Genomic DNA, 21,100 nt, shown 5'->3' with positions numbered 1-21,100 from the left:
CCCTAGGCGCTGAGGCTTTAACCCACAGCGCCACCTGCGTCCCATGAAAGCAGCCTTACATATGCCCTAACAAGGAGACAACATACTGGAAAACTTGCAAGAACCATTTGGATGCAGAGGCTGCATCTCTGGCTCCTGTAGGGAGCATTGACAGAACCACTTCCCCACAGCAGAATTTCAGGGAACAAGCAAGTCATGTTGCCTACACCATGTCAAAGGAAATGACTCATTTCTGTGCTCTCATTGGACAAGCTAATGTTAAAGCTCTGTAATTAACAGAAAAAGTGCTCTCTTTACATAGTCAAGCACACAGACCCTGAATCGGGAGGTAGCATACAGCCATCATAGACCAGAAGCCACCAAGAGCCTTGTCCTCCATGAACTTGTCCAATCTCCTTTTAAAGTCATCTGAGCCGACCCCCAGGATGGAAGGCACAGGCCTCTGGGCAGCAGGTTCTGAGGAACAGCAGCAGGAGAGAGTGACTGGTCTCAGGTCCTGCTCTGGGCCTCCCAGAGGCACTTGGGTGGCCACTGGGCGCAAAGTATGCTTTGGCCTGATCCAGCAAGGCTCTTCTTACAATCTCACAAAGCATATCGCTGGCCGTGTGCTTCTGGGCAGAGAAGGTGCTGTGAGCATGTACACATGTATACATAAACACTCTCAAACATGGGTGGCAAAGGGCACGACATTAGAAGGTAGTTTCAAAAATGCTCTGTTTTGGTTTAGTCAAGGGAGAGAGATGAAGCTGTTTAATTCTTACAACCCATCTTGCATAGTGGGCAGGTGAAAATATTACACAGGTACCGTGGATCAGAGACTAGTCCTGCTATAAAACGGAAAGGAGGTCAGTTGTTTTTGAGTCACTATAAAATGGGCATTGGGAGAAGGAAAAAAGGTGGCCAAGGCAATCACCATTCCAGAAAAGGGCACCTGCTGGCTGGCTCTCAGAGGTAGGACCACAGGGACCCAAGCACCTGGCCTCTGGCAAGCCCCGCCCATCTGGGGGTAATCAGACAGTCTCTGGTTGGGCATGACATCAACGTTCATCAAAGCCAGGCATGGGGAAGGCACGGGCAAAGGTCTCAACTCGCTGCCTAAGGTCAGACAGGCGCTGCTTCGTCTCTGGGTCAGCCAGCAAGAAGGTTTTGAAGTCCTGGAGCTTGGCTGTGGGAAAAGGAGGAGAGCAGGGATATAAGTAAACCAGGAGTTGCAAAAACACAGGGAGACTGAAGCACAGAGGGAGGGTTTCAATTATCTAAGAATGTACTCTTTACTCACTCCTAAATCTGGGGCCAAGCCTCAGAAATCAGGAACCCCCATTTTACCACTTTAACCAACTTTTGGTTACATAGAGACACATGGTGAAAAAATCTTGACTTGCTCAACTTCTCTGCGTTAAAAGGCACAGAGCAGGGCCAGTAAAGCAGTTCGGGGGGGGGGGACCTGACATTCAGAGGATGTTCTGTGACCTCTTGGGTCTCAGCTGAAACAAGGAAATCCATCATTCAGAAGCAGCAAATGTAATTAGTGCTGTTTTTCTAGAAAAAGAGGTGCTGGAGCTCACCGTAAACTTCTCCCTTGTTCTCTTAGAATGGCAATGGCACCCACCTGAGAGGTGCCAGAGCTGAGCTCCTGTGAGCTCCAGCTGGGGGAAAAAAGCCCTGAATATAATGAGTCTATCAAACAGATCACCCGGATGTCCCACTAAAGAAGTCAAAGTCTCAAGTTAGTGATAGTCAACATGGACTAGTAACTGCAACATGCAAACAACCCATCCCAATTCAACCTGCTAGCTTTTCTATAACACACCAACAACTTACAGGTTTTCTTTTTGACATCCAGCCCAATCTGGATTCCTTCATCCATGAACTCCACCACCTTCTGGAAATCGCCTTCTCGGAATTGCCGGGAGGTGAGTGCAGGTGCCCCTGTGAGGGATTGGAAGAGAACAGCTCTTCTCTTTGAAAGAATAAACACCCTGGACAGTGCAAAAGCTCATAAGCAGGAGGACACACACATAGACCTGACAAGGAGTTCAAAGACCTCCATTCTCCTTACTCTCTTTCTTAATCATATTGACGCATTGCCTACAAAAACACTACCAATATCGTTTTCTGCAATTGGTATTCCAGGTGTGTGTTGGGGAAGGGGGTGAGAAGAGAAGAGTCATCATGGATTGTAGTGTCCTATCCCAGTTCAGCCTTCCTTCCCCATTAGTATAAATAATCTGCACTAAAAGTGAATGAATAAATGAAGTAATTTGGGCCAAGAAAACAAGAACCTGGAAATGAGGTGATTTATACCGATTTGCTTACTCTGCTTAATTATTATACTAAATTTACACAAGATACTGGAACTTTCTTTCCTCACTCTAATTTCTGGGATACTTTCAAGCCTATTTTTGCAGCCTTAAGGGCTAGAAAATTGTTGTTTTATTACATGAGTAAGATTCTGAGCTTGCTGAACTCTGGACCCAGTACTGATTTCAGCGCTCACAAGATGCATCCATGGAAAGTGAATAGTGCACCTATTCCCAAATTTCCATACCCTTCCCACTGTTTTTCTCCCTAGCAGTCCTGAGCAAAAATAATTGACATTATTTAAAAAGAAGGCGTCTCAAAGCAGAGTTTAGCTTTTCTTGTGGCAGAATCTGGATTATTTCAGTGTAATTATATGCAGCTCTGAACATCAGAAACAGCCATGCACCTGACTTTTTTATTTAAGTCATTGTTCTTACCAAGCCGCAAGCCACCAGGTGTCAATGCACTCTTGTCCCCAGGACAGGTGTTTTTGTTAGCTGTTATGGACACCAGCTCTAGCACCCGCTCAGCCCGGGCTCCATCAATGCCTTTTGGTCTCAGGTCCACAAGTACCAGGTGGTTATCAGTGCCACCTAACCAGAGAGATAGAGACAGAGAGAGTATAACCTTCCTAACTCACATCCATTCTCAACACTCAAATAATAGGTCCATCTCATAACAATTATGATGATCATTAGAATTACCCTGCTGGGTTAAAGACCTCCAGAGTTGCTTGCCGACACAGCCTCTTCATTATGGCGGACATGTTGATGGAGCCATCCACCATGAATTTATCTAATCATCCTAGTGACCACCTTTTCCCACCCACCCACTCCCCCCAGAAAAACTGACACTGAATTCATAGACTATCCTATGTATTTTTATTTATTCATTTCATAAAATTTATATACTGCTTGGTTGTAGAAGAAGCAGTACTGTGTTTAGAGCAGGGATGCTTAACCTGTGGCCCCTCCAGCTGTTGTGAGATGCCATTGGCTATGCTGTCTGGGGCGGATGGGAGAGGGAGTCCAGCAACAACTGGAGGGCTAGAGGCAAGGCACCCCTGCTTTAGAGGTTGATTCATGGAACTGAACACCAGCAGTTTCAAAAAAGTGCCCCATATGAGCACCTTTTTCACATCTCCAAGGTGAAGATATCCTCTTGATTGAGACTACTATATGGTGCTTGGCAGGGTAAGGATTTGAACCAGCACTCCAGTCACTGATCAAAATGCATTTAAAACTTTCCCACAGCTGTTCTTATTCCACCCATTCCAAATAGCATGCTTCTGCAAACAGCTACAGGTTTTCACATCTCTACATGTGCTAAAAGGTAAAGGTAAAGGTACCCCTGCCCGTACGGGCCAGTCGTGACCAACTCTGAGGTTGCGCGCTCATCTCGCTTAAGAGGCCGGGGGCCAGCGCTGTCCGGAGACACTTCCGGGTCACGTGGCCAGCATGATGAAGCTGCTCTGGCGATCCTGCACCAGCGCAGCACACGGAAACGCCGTTTACCTTCCCGCTATAAAGCGGTACCTATTTATCTACTTGCACTTAAGGGTGCTCTCGAACTGCTAGGTGGGCAAAACGACGGGAGCTCACCCCGCTGCGGGGATTCGAACTGCCGACCATATGATCGGCAAGTCCTAGGCGCTGAGGTTTTACCCACAGCGCCATCCGCATCCCACAGCGCCACCCGCGTCCATATGTGCTACTCACTGGCTAACCTACCCCAACACTTCCCTTCCCACTGCACCAAAATAAAGTCAAGACCCAGAGCTAAAGCACACAAGCAGAAGAGTCAGATGGCATGGCATTGGTTGGGATGTGCCATTTCAGACTGCAGGTGGGGAAGCACATGTTTGAATCCCATCCCATATTAAAAATTCCCTGTGCCTACCATTAAACTAGAATGTCAGAGATATAAGTAAGCCTAGAATTCTTCTCCCCTGCATACCAATTTCTGTATATGCTGGGAGCTTTTAATATAGGAGAATGCCAAAAATGTGCCATCTACCTGCAATCTGAAATGGTACAGCCCAGTAAAAGCTTCCGCCATGTCACTCCTCTGGTTGTGTTCTTCTGCTCAGAAGCAAACGGACGGTCCTCACTATACCTGAAACCAGAGTGTATCCTCGCTGCAGCAATGCTTCTGCCATGGCCTTGGCGTTCTTCAGTACCTGCTGGCAATACTCCCGGAACATAGGTGAGCTGGCCTACAATGGAAAAAGGGATGCAAAGTGGGCCAGAATCAGCACTTCTCCTTTAAGCAGCACAGCTTGCAGCATTTTGTCACTCCACAGGGAAGCAGGGGCAACACTCTCTCAGTTTCTTCCCAGCCCAGAACTCCAGGGCTGGGAGGGCAAACCTTTTTCAGTACAAGGGCTAGACCGACAAACTTCCTTGGGCCACGAGCCAAGATTGAGTGCCGGGACCAGAAGTAAAAGTGGACAGAGCCTTTATACAGCCATGCAAAAAAGCCACATGTTTCTACACACGTCTTCCTCCATCCACACAAGCAAGAGGCATTATCACATTTCAAGGGCATCATCACCATTTATTTCTTGTACCCCGCCCATCCGACTGGGTTGCCCCAGCCCCTCTGAGCAGCTTCCCAAAAAATATAAAAGAACACACAATATATCAGACATTGAAAGCTTCCCAATGCAGGGCTGCCTTCAAATTTCTGCAGAATGTTGTTTAGCAGTCTGATATCTAACAAGAGGGCGTTCCACAGGGCAGGCGCCACTACCGAGAAGGCCCTCTGCCTGGTTCCCTGTAACTTCACTTCTCACAGGGAGGGAACCACCAGAAGGCCCTCGGAGCTGGACCTCAGTGCCCAGGCTGATCGATATTCCAGACAGGCAAAACTGAACAAGGAGGGCATGGCCCAAGGCTGGTGAGGGTTGTGGAATGGGGAGAGGGGTGTTTGGACTGGGGGTGGGGGCATGGCTTGAGTGTCCCAAAGGTCAGGTAGAAGGGTTTAGACACCCACATTTGGTTCCTGAGCCTGATATTCCCCCCTCCTGCTCTAGGGAACACTCTCCAACACTGGCACTTAACTGGTCAAAAGGAGTGCAGTCAATTAGCTGGCACAATATTGGCAAACTAATACTAGTTAGTTTACCAATACTAGTTATTAGAACTGTAACAGAGATAGCTACGCTCTTGGAAACAAGAGAGGGGGCTTTTTCATCAGTGGCAACCCAGCAGTGGAATCCCCTCTGCAAAGAAGTTCATCTGGTGCCTACATTGTTGTCTTTTAGGCAGTAGGCTATGGCATTTTTATTCTCTCAAGCACTTTAAATGAAGCCAAGAAGAAAGAAAATGATGTTTTAAACAATGAGTTGCCCATTCTACTTTCCCAATTGGTTCTGAAGTTGTGGTGAATTTGTAAAGTACATCTATTTTTTGGGGGTAGCATTTTATTTATGTCATTGTATAGCATTGTAAATGCTTAGAGGGAACTACCCTCGGATAGGAAGGGCAGTATACCAAAACATGAAATAAAAAGAAATCAAAGCTAATCTTCTAAAAGATGCAGGAATCTAGCCTCTCCTAGCAGAATTAAGAGAGCCAATGTACTGGACCATATAGAGGACAGAAGCTTTCTAGGAGAGTAGCAGGACAGGCGATGCCTATGCCTAAATGGGGAGTTTGTGCCCCAACTCCAGCAGGACAGGGGAGCAAAGAGCCCTTACTGCTCCTGTGATGCAACATTTTTGATTAAAAGGTAGCTCCTCTCAGACATAAGAGAACTTGATGGAAGAGCATATATATATCAAGCTCATTGGTTCATGAGCTGAATTTTCAGAATCAGGACCATGGAAAGAAGGATTGAGGTCCAGGGCAGGATAAACACAGGGCTTGGTCCAGACCACCAAGGCAAACAGGCAGGACAAGAGAGACAAGAACTGAGCACACAACAAACGCCAAAGCAGATCATTGGCACTGAGCAATGCACTTGATTAGGCAATCAACAGCTTTCTTTTGCAGGGGCTGCTGGGAAACCAAGTGAATGTTGCTCATTTCAGGGCACCGAGGGAGTCGAAGTGGTGATACAAGTTAACGTCGAAAATCCTGTCAAAAAGGGTGTGCAGGGCTCTCATTCCCCTTTCCCACCTGTTTCAGTGCCACAGCGACAGCTGCAATGGCATGGTTATGGGGCCCTCCCTGCAGAGAAGGGAAGACAGCAAAGTTGATCTTCTCTTCCAGATTGTAGGGAATCTCCTTGCCAGTCTTCTTGTCTATGGAACGGGCACCTTTGCGGTAGAAGATCAGTCCAGACCTGCATGTGACAAGAGTGTGGAAGTGTAAACACGAAAGTACATCTATCACTAGGGCTCCAACCATACAAGGCTTTTTGGTTACGGTTAGGGCAATGCCCACTGAAGCTTCAGAAACCAGAGAGGAAGCTGAATAGGATTTCCAATAGCTGCAGACAGTCCTTGCCTTTCCCATAACCAGCAAAACTAAAAATTATGCAAAGAATTCCATTTCTATTCCCCAACACCTTTTGCCAAAAGTCCTAACTCCAGTATTTTTGACCTCTCGCTCAGAGAGCACTTTGCCCTCTAATTACCCTAGGCACAAGTTTGCAGGTGAAGCGAGAGAGATTTCACAACTGGACCATGTTAACCATGTTCACAGTTCCCGAGCAGATTAAGTACCATTATTAAGGCATCACAGAGGGTCTTCACAACCCCCAAAGAGATGAAAAATGAGTGAGGAACCTCTGGCCCTCTCCTCCTGCGGTGGGGAACACTTTGTGGGCAAAGCCCACACTCTTCCACTGAGTTCACAAAGAGCAGGGCTAGGGGAAGCTGATGCCCTCTGGATGTTGTTGAGCTGGAACTCCCAACATCCCTGCTCATTGGCTGTGCTGGCTGGAGCTGATGGGAGCCCACCTGGAGGGCATCAGGTTCCCACCCCCAAATGATGAGGACTGATGCTTCCCAACCCCACACTCCATCCTTGTCATGCTCACCTCGCTCCACGCAGTGTCTTGTGAGTCGTGCTAGTGACCAGGTCAGCATAATCAAAGGGAGAAGGGATGACTTTGGCTGCCACCAGACCACTGATATGGGCCATGTCAGCCAGCATGTAGGCCTTCACCTCTTCACACACCTGACGGAGAAGAACAGGTCAGTCTCCTGCTCCCACGCTCCTTGCCACATGCCTCACAAGCAAAAGGAACATGCACCCTTGCACGCCAGCTGAAGGTCCAGCTACTTGCAGATCCAAAACTATTAGAAGCAAACAGGTTCCATTTGAGCCCTAACACTCACGTTTCCACTGAATTTTACTATGGGGTAGGGAGAATACACATTATTCATTCAGTCATTTTATTTGTACGATGCTTTTCCACACAAACCCCCCCAAAACATGCTCCGAGCGGCTTACAACAAAACAGGAATGCATTTCAAAGCCCTACAACTGCCTGCCCTCCCACTGCACCCAGGGGCTACCTTCTTGATGCGGGCATAGTCAATAAGGCGGGCGTAGGCACTGGTCCCAGCAATGACGAGACGCGGGCGGAAGAGTCGGGCCGTTACTTCTAGCTGATCATAATCAATCAATCCTGTTGTTGGCTGCAGGGAGGGAAGTGATGGGTTAACGCATGGGGATTAAGCCAATATTTCTCCTTTCACCCATAAATGCACACACAGGAGAGAAAGGTTCCATAGAGCAGGGGTTGGCAATGGGCTGCCTTCACACCAAATCCAGCCCACATATGAAGACGAGTTATCCTACGTCTCAACTGCCCCCTTGCCTAATGTCTTGTTAAGATGCTTGTAGCTGGCTGAAGCAGCAGACAGTCTCATGTCCTGCCTTTCTAAGACAGAGATGGCTGCAGGAACACCCAGGCTATGAAACCCCAGAAAGGACTGCAGTTGGGATACTTTTAGCTAAAAGACTAGGATGCCTAGCAGACTGCCTTCTCTGGTTCAGACCAGCTGATATTTGAGATCTTTTGAGGAGTCCATGACCAGCAGATTGTCATTTGGTGGCAACATGGATGAAAGCCCTTCTCCACCAGAGGGCTCACCCTCTGGAATAACCTCCCTCTGGAATCTCTTGTGAGGTGGAGACCAAAATACAATATGAAATTTCTAAAAGATCTTTCTACTGTAATGTGAAATCACTTTCAGATGCTTCATGGGAAGAGACTCATAAATGAAATAAAATAAATAATAGCAACCGCCTTTAAATGCCTGTTTAAATTTATTAGGAAACAAAACACCAAGGTGGTTATCCCCAATAGAAGCTGAAGCAAATAAAAAATTAATATGAGTAATAACTGGGTACCTATAATGAATTCTTAGACTTTTCAGAAGGAGAGCCAAAAACGAGAAAAATAGACAAGATTAAAGAATTTGTATCGGTTAAATTATCATCAAATCAATTCAAAATTTTAGATAAGAAATTGGGATTTGCATAAAAACCATCACAATTTGAAAAATGCTACAATCCAGAGCTAAAATATTTAAGTTATTTTTATTCTTATTACCTTGTGCTTGACTGTAACACAGTATGCATTGATGATATGATTAAACAGAAAAGCTGCTTCTTCTTTTTTTTTTAAGGCTCTTTAAGCCTTACGTTTACCCAAGTTTACCCTGGACTTAGACTCTTAGTTTTGAATTCTGCATGCTGTTACATTTTATTTGTGATAATTTTCAAAATAAATAAATCAGAACAGAGATCTTTTCTTTTTTTGCCACCATGTAGCCTCTCCACAACCAGTTTTATTGGCTGCCAATACTGACTGAGAATGCAGAACTATAAAGAGGTTGCTGCCGCTGCCTCCTCTCCTTCCCAGAACAAGGCAGCATTGTTGCGAGAATGTTTTCTCAACCTCAGGCATCTTTGTGTAGCTGGCAGAGCCAAGCCAAGTGGTCGAGCACACAGAGAACTGACACTTCTTGGGGAGCAGAAAAGAGGAGAGGATTCTTCACATTGCCTTGGGAAAAAACAGCAACTGCACTTCAGAGCCACTCAGGAAAAGTGGATGTGAGTGAACTGTGAAATTATCTCCTTCACCCGTAATCTTGTGCAAGGGATAATCAGTGGGCAAAGTGCACTCAAGAAGTGAGAGGTTAAAGATAAAAGAGGCTGAAGGAATAGCACAGAGCCATCTTGCCAGTATTAAAACAACAGGTGCCCAAGAAATCCAAATCCATACATGCTTCGCAAACTGAGCACATCTGCCAAATTTCAACTCTTTTCTTTACATGATTTAATCTGCATTCTTTAGCACTGCGCATAATGTATTTTAATTTGGATAGTTATGAAGAGGAACAAGAAGCTACACAGGTTATGGAAGACCTCTTCTAAGATTCCTGAAAGGATTACTTCTAAGCAGTATCTATATGTGGTTAAAAAAGCTTGACCCTTGTTTGCAAAAAAAACTAGCTAGGGGAGAAGACTATAAGGGCACCTAGATCGTCATCATCACCATCCACACCCTTCACCCGAAGGTCCCAGGACAGGTTACAGCAACAGAAAATGCATCATTAAAACAGGCTCAACAGGCCTCCCTTTGACTGCCAGGCCATTTCAGCCAAGTCATGCCCACCTGCCCCATACCTGACATCATAAACACCATCAGATGTGGAGCAGGTAAGGACATGGCTGAGCAGAAAGAGATTTTGCAGGAACAGTCAATCAGCTGGACTGCAAAGCCCTGTGTACCATCATAAATGCCCAACGATCAACTGAGCCATGGTGTACTGATATATCACCCGGGACTGGATCGCAGTGGCTGCTTCACCTGGCAGTATATTGTGGGTGAAACTGCCACTGCTGAGTCCCTCTGCCACCAGCACTCAGCACACAAGGGAGAAAGAAGCTGCTGCCGGCCGCTGGCAGCAGAGGGACTCAGGAGCAGCAGCGGTTTCAGGTGCAATATACTGCTGGGTGAAGCAGCCATTGCACTCTGGCCCTCATATGGTTGAGGGGCCAATGTAGCTTGTTCCTCCCTTGGCTGCCCGCTTGGGCAGGTGGCTCCTTTAAACTTCTCCGTTCTGGGGTTGCCTGGCTGCCCTTCCCCAAGCGGGGAAGTGTAACGGTGCCCTCAACCCGCCTCTGGCTTGCGCAAGCTGGAGGAGGGGTGGGGGACTCCGTTACACTTGAGGGAGCCTTGAGAATGGAGCCCATCAGGCTCCCTCCGTTTACAAGTGAGCAGGGAGCGAGCAGGCTGCTTCCTTCTCCTAGGAGAAAGAGGTAGCTCACCTGCCCCTCACCCCCACATCGGCAGGGCTCTCTCCGTCTTCTTAGCAGAAAGAGGCAGCCCGCTTGCCCCCCACAAACCCGAAGGCGGAGGGAGCCCTGAGGAGCGAGCCAGAGGCAGGGTGCTGGCTCCTTTAAACTTCTCTGTTCAGGGGCGCACAGCTGTCTGCCCCTCAATGGAGAGACTGGGCTTGCTCAGCTGGGGGCAGGAGCCTTCCCGCTCCCCCCCCCCACCTAAGCAGTGCAAACAAGCTGCATTGTCCTGGCCCACAAAGCCCTTGGGTGAAAGTGCCTCAGTTCCAGCACTGAGCGCTGCAGCAGTTTCACCCCATGCCTTGTGGGTTGGGGCCAATGCAGCTGGTTTCAACTTCAAGGTATATCACCAGATCGCAATGTTTGGCTGGTGATGCATCACAGTGTTGAAAACCTAACATTGCCCAGCCCTACACTGGGCCCAGCAATCACCTGATAGTCAGGCTTGTTGATTGCTACCCAAGGGTGTTGCAAAATGCTCCGTTCAGGCTGTGCCTCTGCCTGCATTGTTTGATTTCAAACCATGTGGGCAAAAATGGGTCACCTGACATCTTTATGAAGTAAAGTGATTGGCAGGTGGGTGGCTCCACACACCTGTCAACTGTGCTCCATGGAGGGTGGGAGAGACAACAATCTGGGCCACTGGACAGATCCAGTTCTCATCTGCCGATACGGGGGGGGGGGAGGGGAGAAGAGACACACCACACAACGGTGTCTCCCTCTCCAGGCAAGGTAGCTGATAACAGGGTAGAGGCAGCTGATGGTATGTAGAAGGGCTGTAGAACTGCAGGCAGGATCCTACACAGACTCTCAGCACAGAGGAAATGGGTGGGGTGGTGGGGAGGGGGAAAGGTGCCAAACCCCTACCTACCAACATGATGCTGACACAAACCCCCACACTAACACTAGTCAACAGAACAAAAGTACAATGCCCCCCATCTCCCTTGCCCCCTTTCTTCCCCCAGCAGCAAGATGTCTGTGACAAAAGTGACTCTCACTAAATGTAAATGAACTGTGAAAAAGACTATGAATTGAAAGTGGAGGTGATTCCCTGTTTATCTGTTTTGCAACACAGAAAAATCTTAATAAAACTATTTTTTAAGAAAACCACAGCTAACACTTCACACACAACGGCGTACATTTTGTATACATGAAGGCAAATAATAAATAATAAATCATCATCATCATCATCATCATCATCATCAGCCTCCCCACACTGAAATCAATTAGATTGGCAAGTACTACAAGCAAGGTCTACTTGGTGGTGGCCCTATATTTGTGTAAATCCCTCCCGCAGCTACTTTTCAGCTGGAAGGTTAAGCTAAATTTTGATTACTTAACCACTCATACCATGACTGGTTGTAAAACTGTTTCTTCTAAAATGCTTTAAAATGTTTTTTTATGAGCACTATGATTGTCTGTGAAATCCTGCTAAACTGCTGTTTTAATGATTGGACTGAATTTTATTGGAACAAGAAGTTTCAGTTTTATGTTTCATTTATGAATATAACCTGCTTTGGGGGTATTTTGGAATAAGGGAGGATGGGACACATTTCTGTTCACTCACATTCAGTTTGTAGGGCATGGATTCGAAGAAGATGGACGTGGCCGAGATACGTTTGATGTCAGACATATACCCATGCGTTAGGCTGCAAGAATAGGGAAGACATATTGTCAGGAGATAATCTAAGCTCCAGTCACAGCAGAACTCTGACCATGGGACCAAGTAAGAACCTTCCCACCCAAATGGACCCACAGATTAACTAGTTATCCATCCTCAATTAGGACAGTCACTTCCAAGGGGGATTTTCTATGGGCCAGAGTAGGATCTAATAACTACACGAGGCAAAGTATGTCCCCAAAAAATACAAGTTCAAAATCTCCACAAACCAGAGGGAGAAAGGAACCAGAAGCTTCTACAGACACAAAGCTGAAAAACCAATTGCTATATTAAACTGACTAAGGGCCAGCAAATTTCGCTTTGTCAGGGGACTATTATCCTGTGGAGAATCTTATCACCACAATGCCCTGAACCCCACACAAAGACCCACTGTGTCAGCATTGCAGTCCTGCTCCTTCTACCTCCCCATCCCAGTTCCTTCAACTAGACCTTCCTCACTTGCGCCTTTATTAGCCATGCCAGTTCCCAGTTCCACACCCCACTTCAAACGTACTGGCCTCCATCAGGCAAGTCCAGGCCCATAAGCCGCTCGTGGGGCTGCAGCAAAGCTGTGTAGGCAGCAAAGTTGGCAGGAGATCCAGAGTATGGTTGGACATTCACTCCCCAGCACTCGGGGTCCAGGTCAAAAGCCTCCAGGGCCCGGCGTTCACACAGCAGCTCAATGCGGTCGACCACCTCAGCGCCACCGTAATACCTGCGTCAGGAGGCAAAGGGGAAAGCAGAATTAAAACATCAACAGCCCACACACCCGTTGCCCTGGTGCTGCCATTATCTCTGAACCAGAGAAGAAGACATTGAAAAACAAAGAGAGACCCCTCTCTCTCCTCTCCATGCCACAATGTATAAAGGAAGATGCCAAGACCACCATCCCCTAGCAAAGCCTCCTGCTGCCACCCCAGTGCTCCGCAGCTGACTTTTCATGCACCCGCCTCTTCATTACCATATTCTTTTCCCAGATGACAAAATGCCCCTCCCCCGCCTCTTGTCACTCCTAATATTCCATCCTAACATGCTTCTGCGGGTGATAACCAATCAAAGAGGCAACAGCTCAGGCCCAAGATGGGCCCTGCCCAAGTCTCTTTCACTCAGGCCTCTTCCAAGGGAGGACCATTCCATGCATCAAGCAAACACCAGGCGCACCGGGACAATTCAGTGGCGGTTGCATTCTGTCTCTTCACTGTAAGAAACAGGCCCCAAGCTATCCATGGCAGTCTCAGGAAGAAGAGAAAAGAGGGCTTTTCTTCATACGCAGTTTGTACACCTTCTCCCCTGCCCAGCCATAGCTTCTTCCCACTAATGCTAAGCCTTCCTTTGGCTTATTCCCTCTTTCACCCCCTTCCATCCCTCTTCCTTGGTGCCCTTAGACATTACAGTGTGAGCTGCTCTTCCCTAGGTTCATCCTGTGACACGACTTTGACATTTAAAGGCCCACAGCGATGCTGGTTGGGGCTGTGAATCCCAACAAGATCTGGAGGGCCACCACTCCCCCATCGAATGGGAACCACTATTTTGCCCCTTGCTGTTCTTCCTGAATGGCACTTCTTTTCTGCGATGTTTGTGGTTCTCCCCCACTCTCCACTGCTATCCTCACAAGAGCCTGGTGAGACTATGACTGGCTCAAGGTCATTCAGTGAGCTTCATGACTGAGTGGGGATTTGAACCCTGGTCTCTCAGGTCTTAGCCCAGCACTCGAGCCCCAGTGATATTTACTTGGTAAGTTTTTAACATCTTTGCCTCATTTCTATCCACTGCAAGAGTCTGCAGGCCAGCAGGCCATCAAACCTGGTCAGTCTCTGCTCACCCACTTTCAGGACCCTCCATCCCAACCCATTACTGATTTATTTTACCCAGACTGTCTCACTACTGAACAATGGCATTACCTCTTGCCAGGGTAGCCCTCTGAATACTTGTTGTTGAGGCAGGATCCAAGAGCCTCGAGTGCAGCTCGGCTGCAGAAATTCTGGAATTTGGGAGAAAGAGTTTCAAAAGTCAAAAGCTTCCCATACTCCTTGATATATGGAATGTGTTAAAAGTTGTATGATTTTTGTAGAGTTGTATTGATATTTTTTCACCCCCTTTTTTCTTTCTTTTTAGCTCATTTCCTATGTCTGTATTCCTACTGTGAAGTATAAGATACACTAGTCATCAATATTACTTATATCTGTTTATCAAAATGTGATTTGCCATTTCTCTTCTACTGTATTGTATTGTTTTCTAAAATTTGTGCAAAATTCATAAACAGTATTTTGAAAAGAAAAAAGAGATGGAGGTGTAAAGAGAAAAAAGAGAGAGAAGGGAATCACACACAAACAATAGATAGAGAGCTAGAAACATTCTATCCCTCTTATGCCATGTTCCTCAGACTGTATGCTTCTCTTTCCAGGTGAATAAAAATGGAGTAACTTTTTCGCCTTGCAATAAGATATAACTAAGACCCAGACAAGGTAATGAGTCTTGCTCTGCAGTAGTCTATCCAGGCTTGTCATTTTGAAAAGAGAAATAGGAATTACATCCGAAGGGGAAGGCCAAATAGATGAGAGAGACTGATCCAGGCTGGGACCACAGTGAGGTGCAACTTTGGGGCCAAGTAGCAGCTGGGGGTGTGATGATCAGAACAGCGGGTAGGAAGACATGCAGAGAAATGTCAGGCATCTCCTCCTGCCCATACACCAGGATCTGGATTCAAAAATGAAAAACTCAGACTAGTTCTATGTCAGATTAGAATCCCTCTTCCTTTCATTAGCTTACGCTATTTTATTACTCCAGTCATTTCTAAAGCTAGTAGGGCCGGCCCTAGCATTAGCCAGAGTGAGGCGCTGGGCAGAGGAAAGCAACAGCCTCTCTGGCCATTCCTTCTGATCCCTCCTGGTACTCCGCTGTGTTTGAGGACAGAGCTGTGTGTGCACTACACTGCCAGCCCTGTGCTCCTGGAATTAGCCTATGCCTAAAGTTGTGGGGGAGAAGGCTGTCCCATTGCCAGCACTGAAGTAAGATTGAGCTGTCAGTCAATCAGCTTTTGTATGTAGAATAGGGGTGGGAAGCCTCTTGCCCTTTGCTTCTGACAGCAAAATGCCTTGGGCAGCTATGCATGTCATATATACAAGACCATAACTGTGAGTTGGATCCAGATTTAGTCATGCTTAGAGCAGAACCAATGAAATGAATGGGAGTCAAGCTCCATTGATGTCAGTGGGTCTAGCTTTAAGCATGACCTAATCTGGATCCAACCCCTTTGCATTCTGCATTCATGAACCCAGATTAACTGCCTTTCCTTTGTATTCATAATAACCCATACATCCAGGTAAAGATTATAAAAGCAGAGGGGGTGGGGCGGGGGGTAGAAAATCCCAAAGCATTTTTTCTTTTCCCTTGGACACTTAGGTTGAAAGCTTTTCCAGCCCTGTTAAAAAGACCTCATTCTTGAAACTTAAGAATCTGAAATATTTTTTACAGTCCTGACATTAAACATTTTGCATTTAAACTGTGCATTACAAATGTTTTATTATTTATTTCTCAAATTATTATGGCACTTTAAAACTAATGAGTTCAAAAGCAGGCAACACCAAAACTTAATCAAACATTCATTAAATAGCAACTAAATTATAAGGGAAGAATTAAAACCAAAACCCAGTTTAAAAACACAGCAGCTAGTCCTCATGAACTATTTATTTCTCAAACTGCATACTTCAAATGAGGTTAAAGGAAGCCTCTCCTCCTGTAATTTACTAAGAAAGAACGCTCAATCGCATCCCTTGGAAAAGGCCATAGCTGTAGTCAAGCATTCAGCCTGAAGGCACAAGGGCCAAAAGTGGCTTAGGCAGCTGGGGCTGAATATACTCTTACGGCACTCTCAAGTGTGTAAGAGAGCTGCTGGATCAGACCCAAGGCCTGTATGACCAAGAGAGGTCCCTTAACAGAAGAAGAAGAGGAGTTTGAATTTGATATCCCGCCTTTCACTCCCCTTCAGGAGTCTCAAAGTGGCTAACATTCTCCTTTCCCTTCTTCCCCCACAACAAACACTCTGTGAGGTGAGTGGGGCTAAGAGACTTCAAAGAAGTGTGACTGGCCCAAGGTCACCCACCAGCTGCAGGTGGAGGAGCGGAGACGCGAACCCGGTTCCCCAGATTACGAGTCTACCGCTCTTAACCACTACACCACACTGGCTCTCCACTACACCAGGAAGGAGACAGCACTCGCCAGCCAAAGGATAAGACCCTTTTGTGCTGCACTCCGGGGCTAAGGAAGGAGACACCCACCTCTGAGGCAATGAGCTCCAGACCCCGGCACTGGCGATCCTTCTCTTGCTGCACCAGGGCCCACATCTCAGGGTCACTCTCGGCCAAGCTCTCCTGCCCGGTCCAGCCTGGCGTCTCCTTGGCCGATGCAGCAGCTGCTTTGCTGTGTTGGGCCCGCAAACTCCCCGCAGCCTGGCAGCATCTTCGCAAGGGCTGGCAAAAGGGAAGGAAGGAAGGAAGGAAGGGTTATATTAGCCTGGCCATCCTAAAGTATTTTGAGGACTCAAGCAGGGGATCCAAATGGTGATCTTTCCACACATTAGAATGAACAAAGGGCACAATCCATCTTGGAAGTTCGGCTGCGCATGTTGCAATCCAGGCACTGCTCTACCAGAGCAAAGAATACATCAAACCTGTTGGATTTCTAGGAGACCCTGACTGCGTATCCCATGAGACCTGCTTGACACCAGTAGTAGGAGCCTTTTTCTTATGAAAAGTTGCAATTAAATCAGGTCTATAGCAAATAGGTAACATGTTGCAAAATTGTGTAGATTTCTCTCCCCACCTGCCATTGTGTGTGTGTGTGTGTGTTCCACCCAACCTCTCTTTCTCTCGCTGTGTATCATCCCACATGTGGAAAGTACACCTGTGCAATATAAGCCTCCTCATTCCAGAGGCCGACAGCCATCTTGGATTTGGGATTAAGTCCCACCATAAGCAGTACACAGAGAGTTTACTGGCATTCACCGGCTTCCCTACCATTCAAAAAAACAAACCAATAGACGTTCACAAAAAGAACCATGAGTCTTGGAGCATCTGATGGTTTCTTGACTGCAAAAAGCTCACTGCAACAATATTCCATATCCAGCCAGTCTCCTCCATGTTAGCCTTCCTGAACCTGTGGCCCTCCAGGTGTTGCTAGGACTCCAACTCCCATCAGTTCCAGCCAGTATGGGCAGTTTTCAGGGATGATGGGGCTTGTAGTCCAACCCTATCTGGAGAGCTACACATTCCCTCTGCCCCTGCTACATCCCTTCCACACTGGCTCTGGTTAATGGGAACTGTAGTTCCAAAACATCTGGAGGGCACCAGGTTCAGGAAGGCTGACACAGAGAATAATGCCTGAATACGGCTATGGATACCAGCCGAAAATCACCAAGCAAGCTTTGTGACGGAGCAGGGATTTCACATCCCAGCCCAGCTGCAAGACTCCATCCACTATGCCATGCTAGATATTGGAGCTGCCAACTGGGGCTTCCTCACTGCCCCCCTTCCCTAGCAGTTATGTCGATTTCAGAACTAGGTTATTATCATGCAAACCAGATGGGTGCTGAGGAATTTATATTACAGCCTTCTGTAATCTAAGGCAGCTGTTGAGCCCAGTGGGAGATTATGAAGTTTGGGGGCTGGCAGGCAGATAAATCATCCAACCAACTAACATATATAAAAAAGAAGTCTAGAAAGCAGCAAATAGTTGAAGTTTATTAGCCTCTTGGCGCGTTGCCCCAATGGACCTACAGAATAGCATTTGCTTGCATTAACATGGAGAGTTTGGGGAAAGGAGTAATTTCTTGCCACTTCCGTCACTGAAAAAGCAACACAGTGAGAATTCTTGAAAGAAAAAGCTGGAGTGGTGAGGTGGCAGGAAGAGCTGCTTCAAGGGCTGCTGAAACAGAGCAGGCTTTGTTATGGTGTTACGTTGCAGATGGTCAAGTGAGCTTCATTTGTGCAGAACAGCAGACACAACAACTCCTGCTGCTGCTGCTGAATGCTGAGTTAGCAAGTCCAGCTTGGGGGGGGGGGGAGTTGCATGTGCACACGCAGAGTTTGCTTTTTCTTTCCTACTTCTTTCCCACATGTTTCAAAGAAGGGCAACACAAATGCCAGCCAACAGCATTTAAAAGGAGGCAGTTTTTCTTTTTAATAAAAAAGTCTGTACTTTGAAAAAACATCTAAAACTCATAATCACCTCTGCAGATGATGTAACCGGCTCATCTCGGTTGCATCAGCAAGGAGGGAAAACTCAATAATGCATCTTGGCCTATGAATGAAACACTCCCTGCATCATTTTAAAACCATCATCATTTTCTAAGCAAAAAGTGGTTCTACAAATTGCAGAGGTTGTTTGTTTTTTCTTGTAAAGCGCAGGCACAAACTTGTTTCTGACTGCTGGATAGAAGGGTTACAAAATATTTACAGTTCACTGGCTGTAGAAACTCTTTCCTTTTAATTTTGAGTTGTAATCATGTTACCCAATGCAGATATCTTTAGCCTGCGAATCAGGAAGCCGTTTTCAGGGGGTATGTCATTTTATTGACTGGGTTCAAGAGATCAAATAGCAGCTGGTGCCAGAGAGAAGCCTCTGCCAAAGAGACTTTGGTAAGGTGATAAAGCAGCTGCCCAAGTTGCATTTGTACCTGTTCCTCCCACCCCACCTTCCCCCCACTCCGAACCTGGGCCTCTTTCTGCCAATTTCCCTTTCTTTCCCTCGAAGCTGCAATGTCAGATAGGACAGTGAGAAAGGGAAAGAGATGCTACAAAAATTAGCCTATAAAAGTCAGCAAAGCGTGACCGAGACTCTATTATCAGCTGAAACCTCTCCCAGCAGTCTTGGGAGGAACGTCAAGATAACTCTTCACCTCGCTCGGTGCCGCATCCAAGAGCCATTAAGCCAGAATTAAATAATAATTGAGCTGCAGAATGGCGCGCAGATCGGCGCTGCTATCAGATCCCTGGCTTTGAACCCTCAGGCGGATATATAAACTCCTTACCCAAGAAGCTTGCCTCTCCAAACTTGCACGACTTAACAGTCCCATTGGGGGGGGGGGAGAGAGAATGCCATCAGTGAGGACAGATCTTCACTCACTCGAGGAGCAAAAAAAACTACTTCCCCAGACACTCCAGAACTGAACTATCTAGGGAAAGGCCTCCTGGCGCCCCACATATGGGGAGGGAGGAGAGAGGGGCCAGGATGGAGGTGTCGCTCAGGTCAGTTCCACTTTGCAAGTCAAGCCACGCACACTCGCCCAGGTGCTCCAAACATCCACAGCCACTGACCTGCAGAGCACTTCGGTGAAGTTGCGCGTGGGACTAAGGAAACCCCCCCCCCCGTCTCCTTTTGCATGTCTTCCCTACACTCAACTTAGGAGATCCCAGCAGATCCAACGTCCTCCCCACCTCCTGCCATTCGCACCCCACGCCTTACCTTAGCAAAGTGTCTAAAGGGAAAAGGCAGCATAGCAGCCTAAGGTGCAGAAAGTGCAAAACCCCCAAACTGTTTTGCTAGTTGTTGCTCACGCTAAGTGAGTCTCCAAGATCTGAAAGGAGGACGGTGGGCTGGAGAAAGGGAAACACGTGGTTCTCCCTCCGCCACTGCCAGTTACTACCGGGTTCAAAAGGCATCATGGGAAATGTAGTTCTCCCTCTCTCGCTTTTGTTGGAAGGCAGCCGAGCGGATCGCCCTACAGGCTGCGCGTAGCAGCTCGTACTTGTCTTGCATTTGAACCCGCGGAACGGACAGAAGCTCCCGCTCTCCTCTCGCAAAAAAGGGAAAGTATATGCATCAGTAACGTGTCTGGGAAATTTGCAATTCTGTAAACAAGGGGGGTTGCTGCTGGGCTCAGTTTCAGAACTGAGTTATTACAGCAACTGAATTTAATACGTACACAGTCTGCCTTGCCACATGTAGGATTATACAGCTGCTCGTGCACAGATATATTGTCCCTGTCCAAGCTTCCGTCGCTTCGGCATGCAGGGCTGCATCGGCATGCAGGGGAAGGCTGCACCTGTTCAATTTCTGTCTGTCACGTGACTGTTATAGGCACAGTCTTTGCCGGATAAAAAGATGTGCAACCCTACTGTTTCTGCATATTATAGGGGGCTTACTTTTCATGCTCCCTGTTATTTGGCCAAATTCAAAAGATGCACCTGAGCAAGCACACATAGGTCACCTGGTCAAAGCTTTCTCCATTATGGATAGATATATTGCATTTCTATATGCCAGTTTTGTGGAAAAACTCTGTCCTCTTTCCTTTTGGCACTGTTTAAGTGGCCACAGTATTTATTACGCCCATAATACAGGGCAGCAAGTAGCTTATGATGAGAACAAGCGCCTTGCCAAAGGATAATCAGTGAGTTCATGGCAGAGTTGCCTTTCACAGCACCTGCTCTTAACCACGATGCTCTATCAGCTTTCTTGAATCAGCCCATCTGAGCCCCAACAAAACCTCCTGCAGGCGTTCCCTGAATTTCAGCTACTCTGTGGTTGTCTCCTGTCAGTGTAAGAAGATTCCCAACGAACAGACCACATTAAAGCATCTCACTCCACACCCAAAACAATGGAGTTGCAAGCATTCAGGTGTTACTTCTTTGTGTTTTAAGATCTTTATATCTTGAGCCATTGTACTGCACTACAGATGCATCCTGGTATTTTTATATGACACTCCAATCTCTGAATGGTGCAGGATTCCAGCAGTCTTGGTGCTCATCCAGGGTTTGTGTTTCCTTCGGAAATGAGGCACAGCAAAGACTGTGGTGTCTTCATAATGTATGGTTTAGTTACACATATGTACAACCTGCGTCTACAGTGGAGGGATTTCCAGCAATCACATCTCAAGATG

General features: G+C 47.0%; 2 protein-coding genes across 2 annotated transcripts in view; both read right to left on the bottom strand.

Annotated features, from left to right (window-relative positions):
* NXPH4 (neurexophilin 4) overlaps positions 1 to 21,100 on the bottom strand; it is a 456,035-nt gene that overhangs the window by 323,165 nt on the left and 111,770 nt on the right. The gene's annotated exons all lie outside the window — the stretch shown is intronic.
* SHMT2 (serine hydroxymethyltransferase 2) lies at positions 736 to 19,833 on the bottom strand. The gene is made up of 12 exons (XM_079967094.1): positions 19,687 to 19,833; positions 16,503 to 16,694; positions 14,127 to 14,206; positions 12,740 to 12,940; positions 12,133 to 12,214; positions 7,769 to 7,891; positions 7,288 to 7,427; positions 6,423 to 6,588; positions 4,417 to 4,516; positions 2,739 to 2,894; positions 1,822 to 1,929; positions 736 to 1,165 (listed from the first exon to the last, which is right to left on the bottom strand). Exons 1-12 carry the CDS (start codon positions 19,717 to 19,719, stop codon positions 1,038 to 1,040), a joined length of 1,509 nt encoding a protein of 502 aa, XP_079823220.1. The 5' UTR covers positions 19,720 to 19,833; the 3' UTR covers positions 736 to 1,037.

This window comes from Podarcis cretensis (genome assembly GCF_951804945.1).
Source record: "Podarcis cretensis genome assembly, chromosome: 2".
Classification (NCBI taxonomy): Eukaryota; Metazoa; Chordata; class Lepidosauria; order Squamata; family Lacertidae; genus Podarcis; species Podarcis cretensis.
This window is presented reverse-complemented; position numbering and strand designations above follow the sequence as displayed.

Coding starts and splice junctions, on each gene's coding strand:
- SHMT2 (XM_079967094.1), bottom strand. CDS start 19,719: ATGCTGCCTTTTCCCTTTAGACACTTTGCTAAG. Junction 6,589..7,287: donor AAGACACTGCGTGGAGCGAG/GTGAGCATGACA, acceptor TGTCACATGCAG/GTCTGGACTGATCTTCTACC. Junction 1,166..1,821: donor GGATGTCAAAAAGAAAACCT/GTAAGTTGTTGG, acceptor CTTTTCCCACAG/CCAAGCTCCAGGACTTCAAA.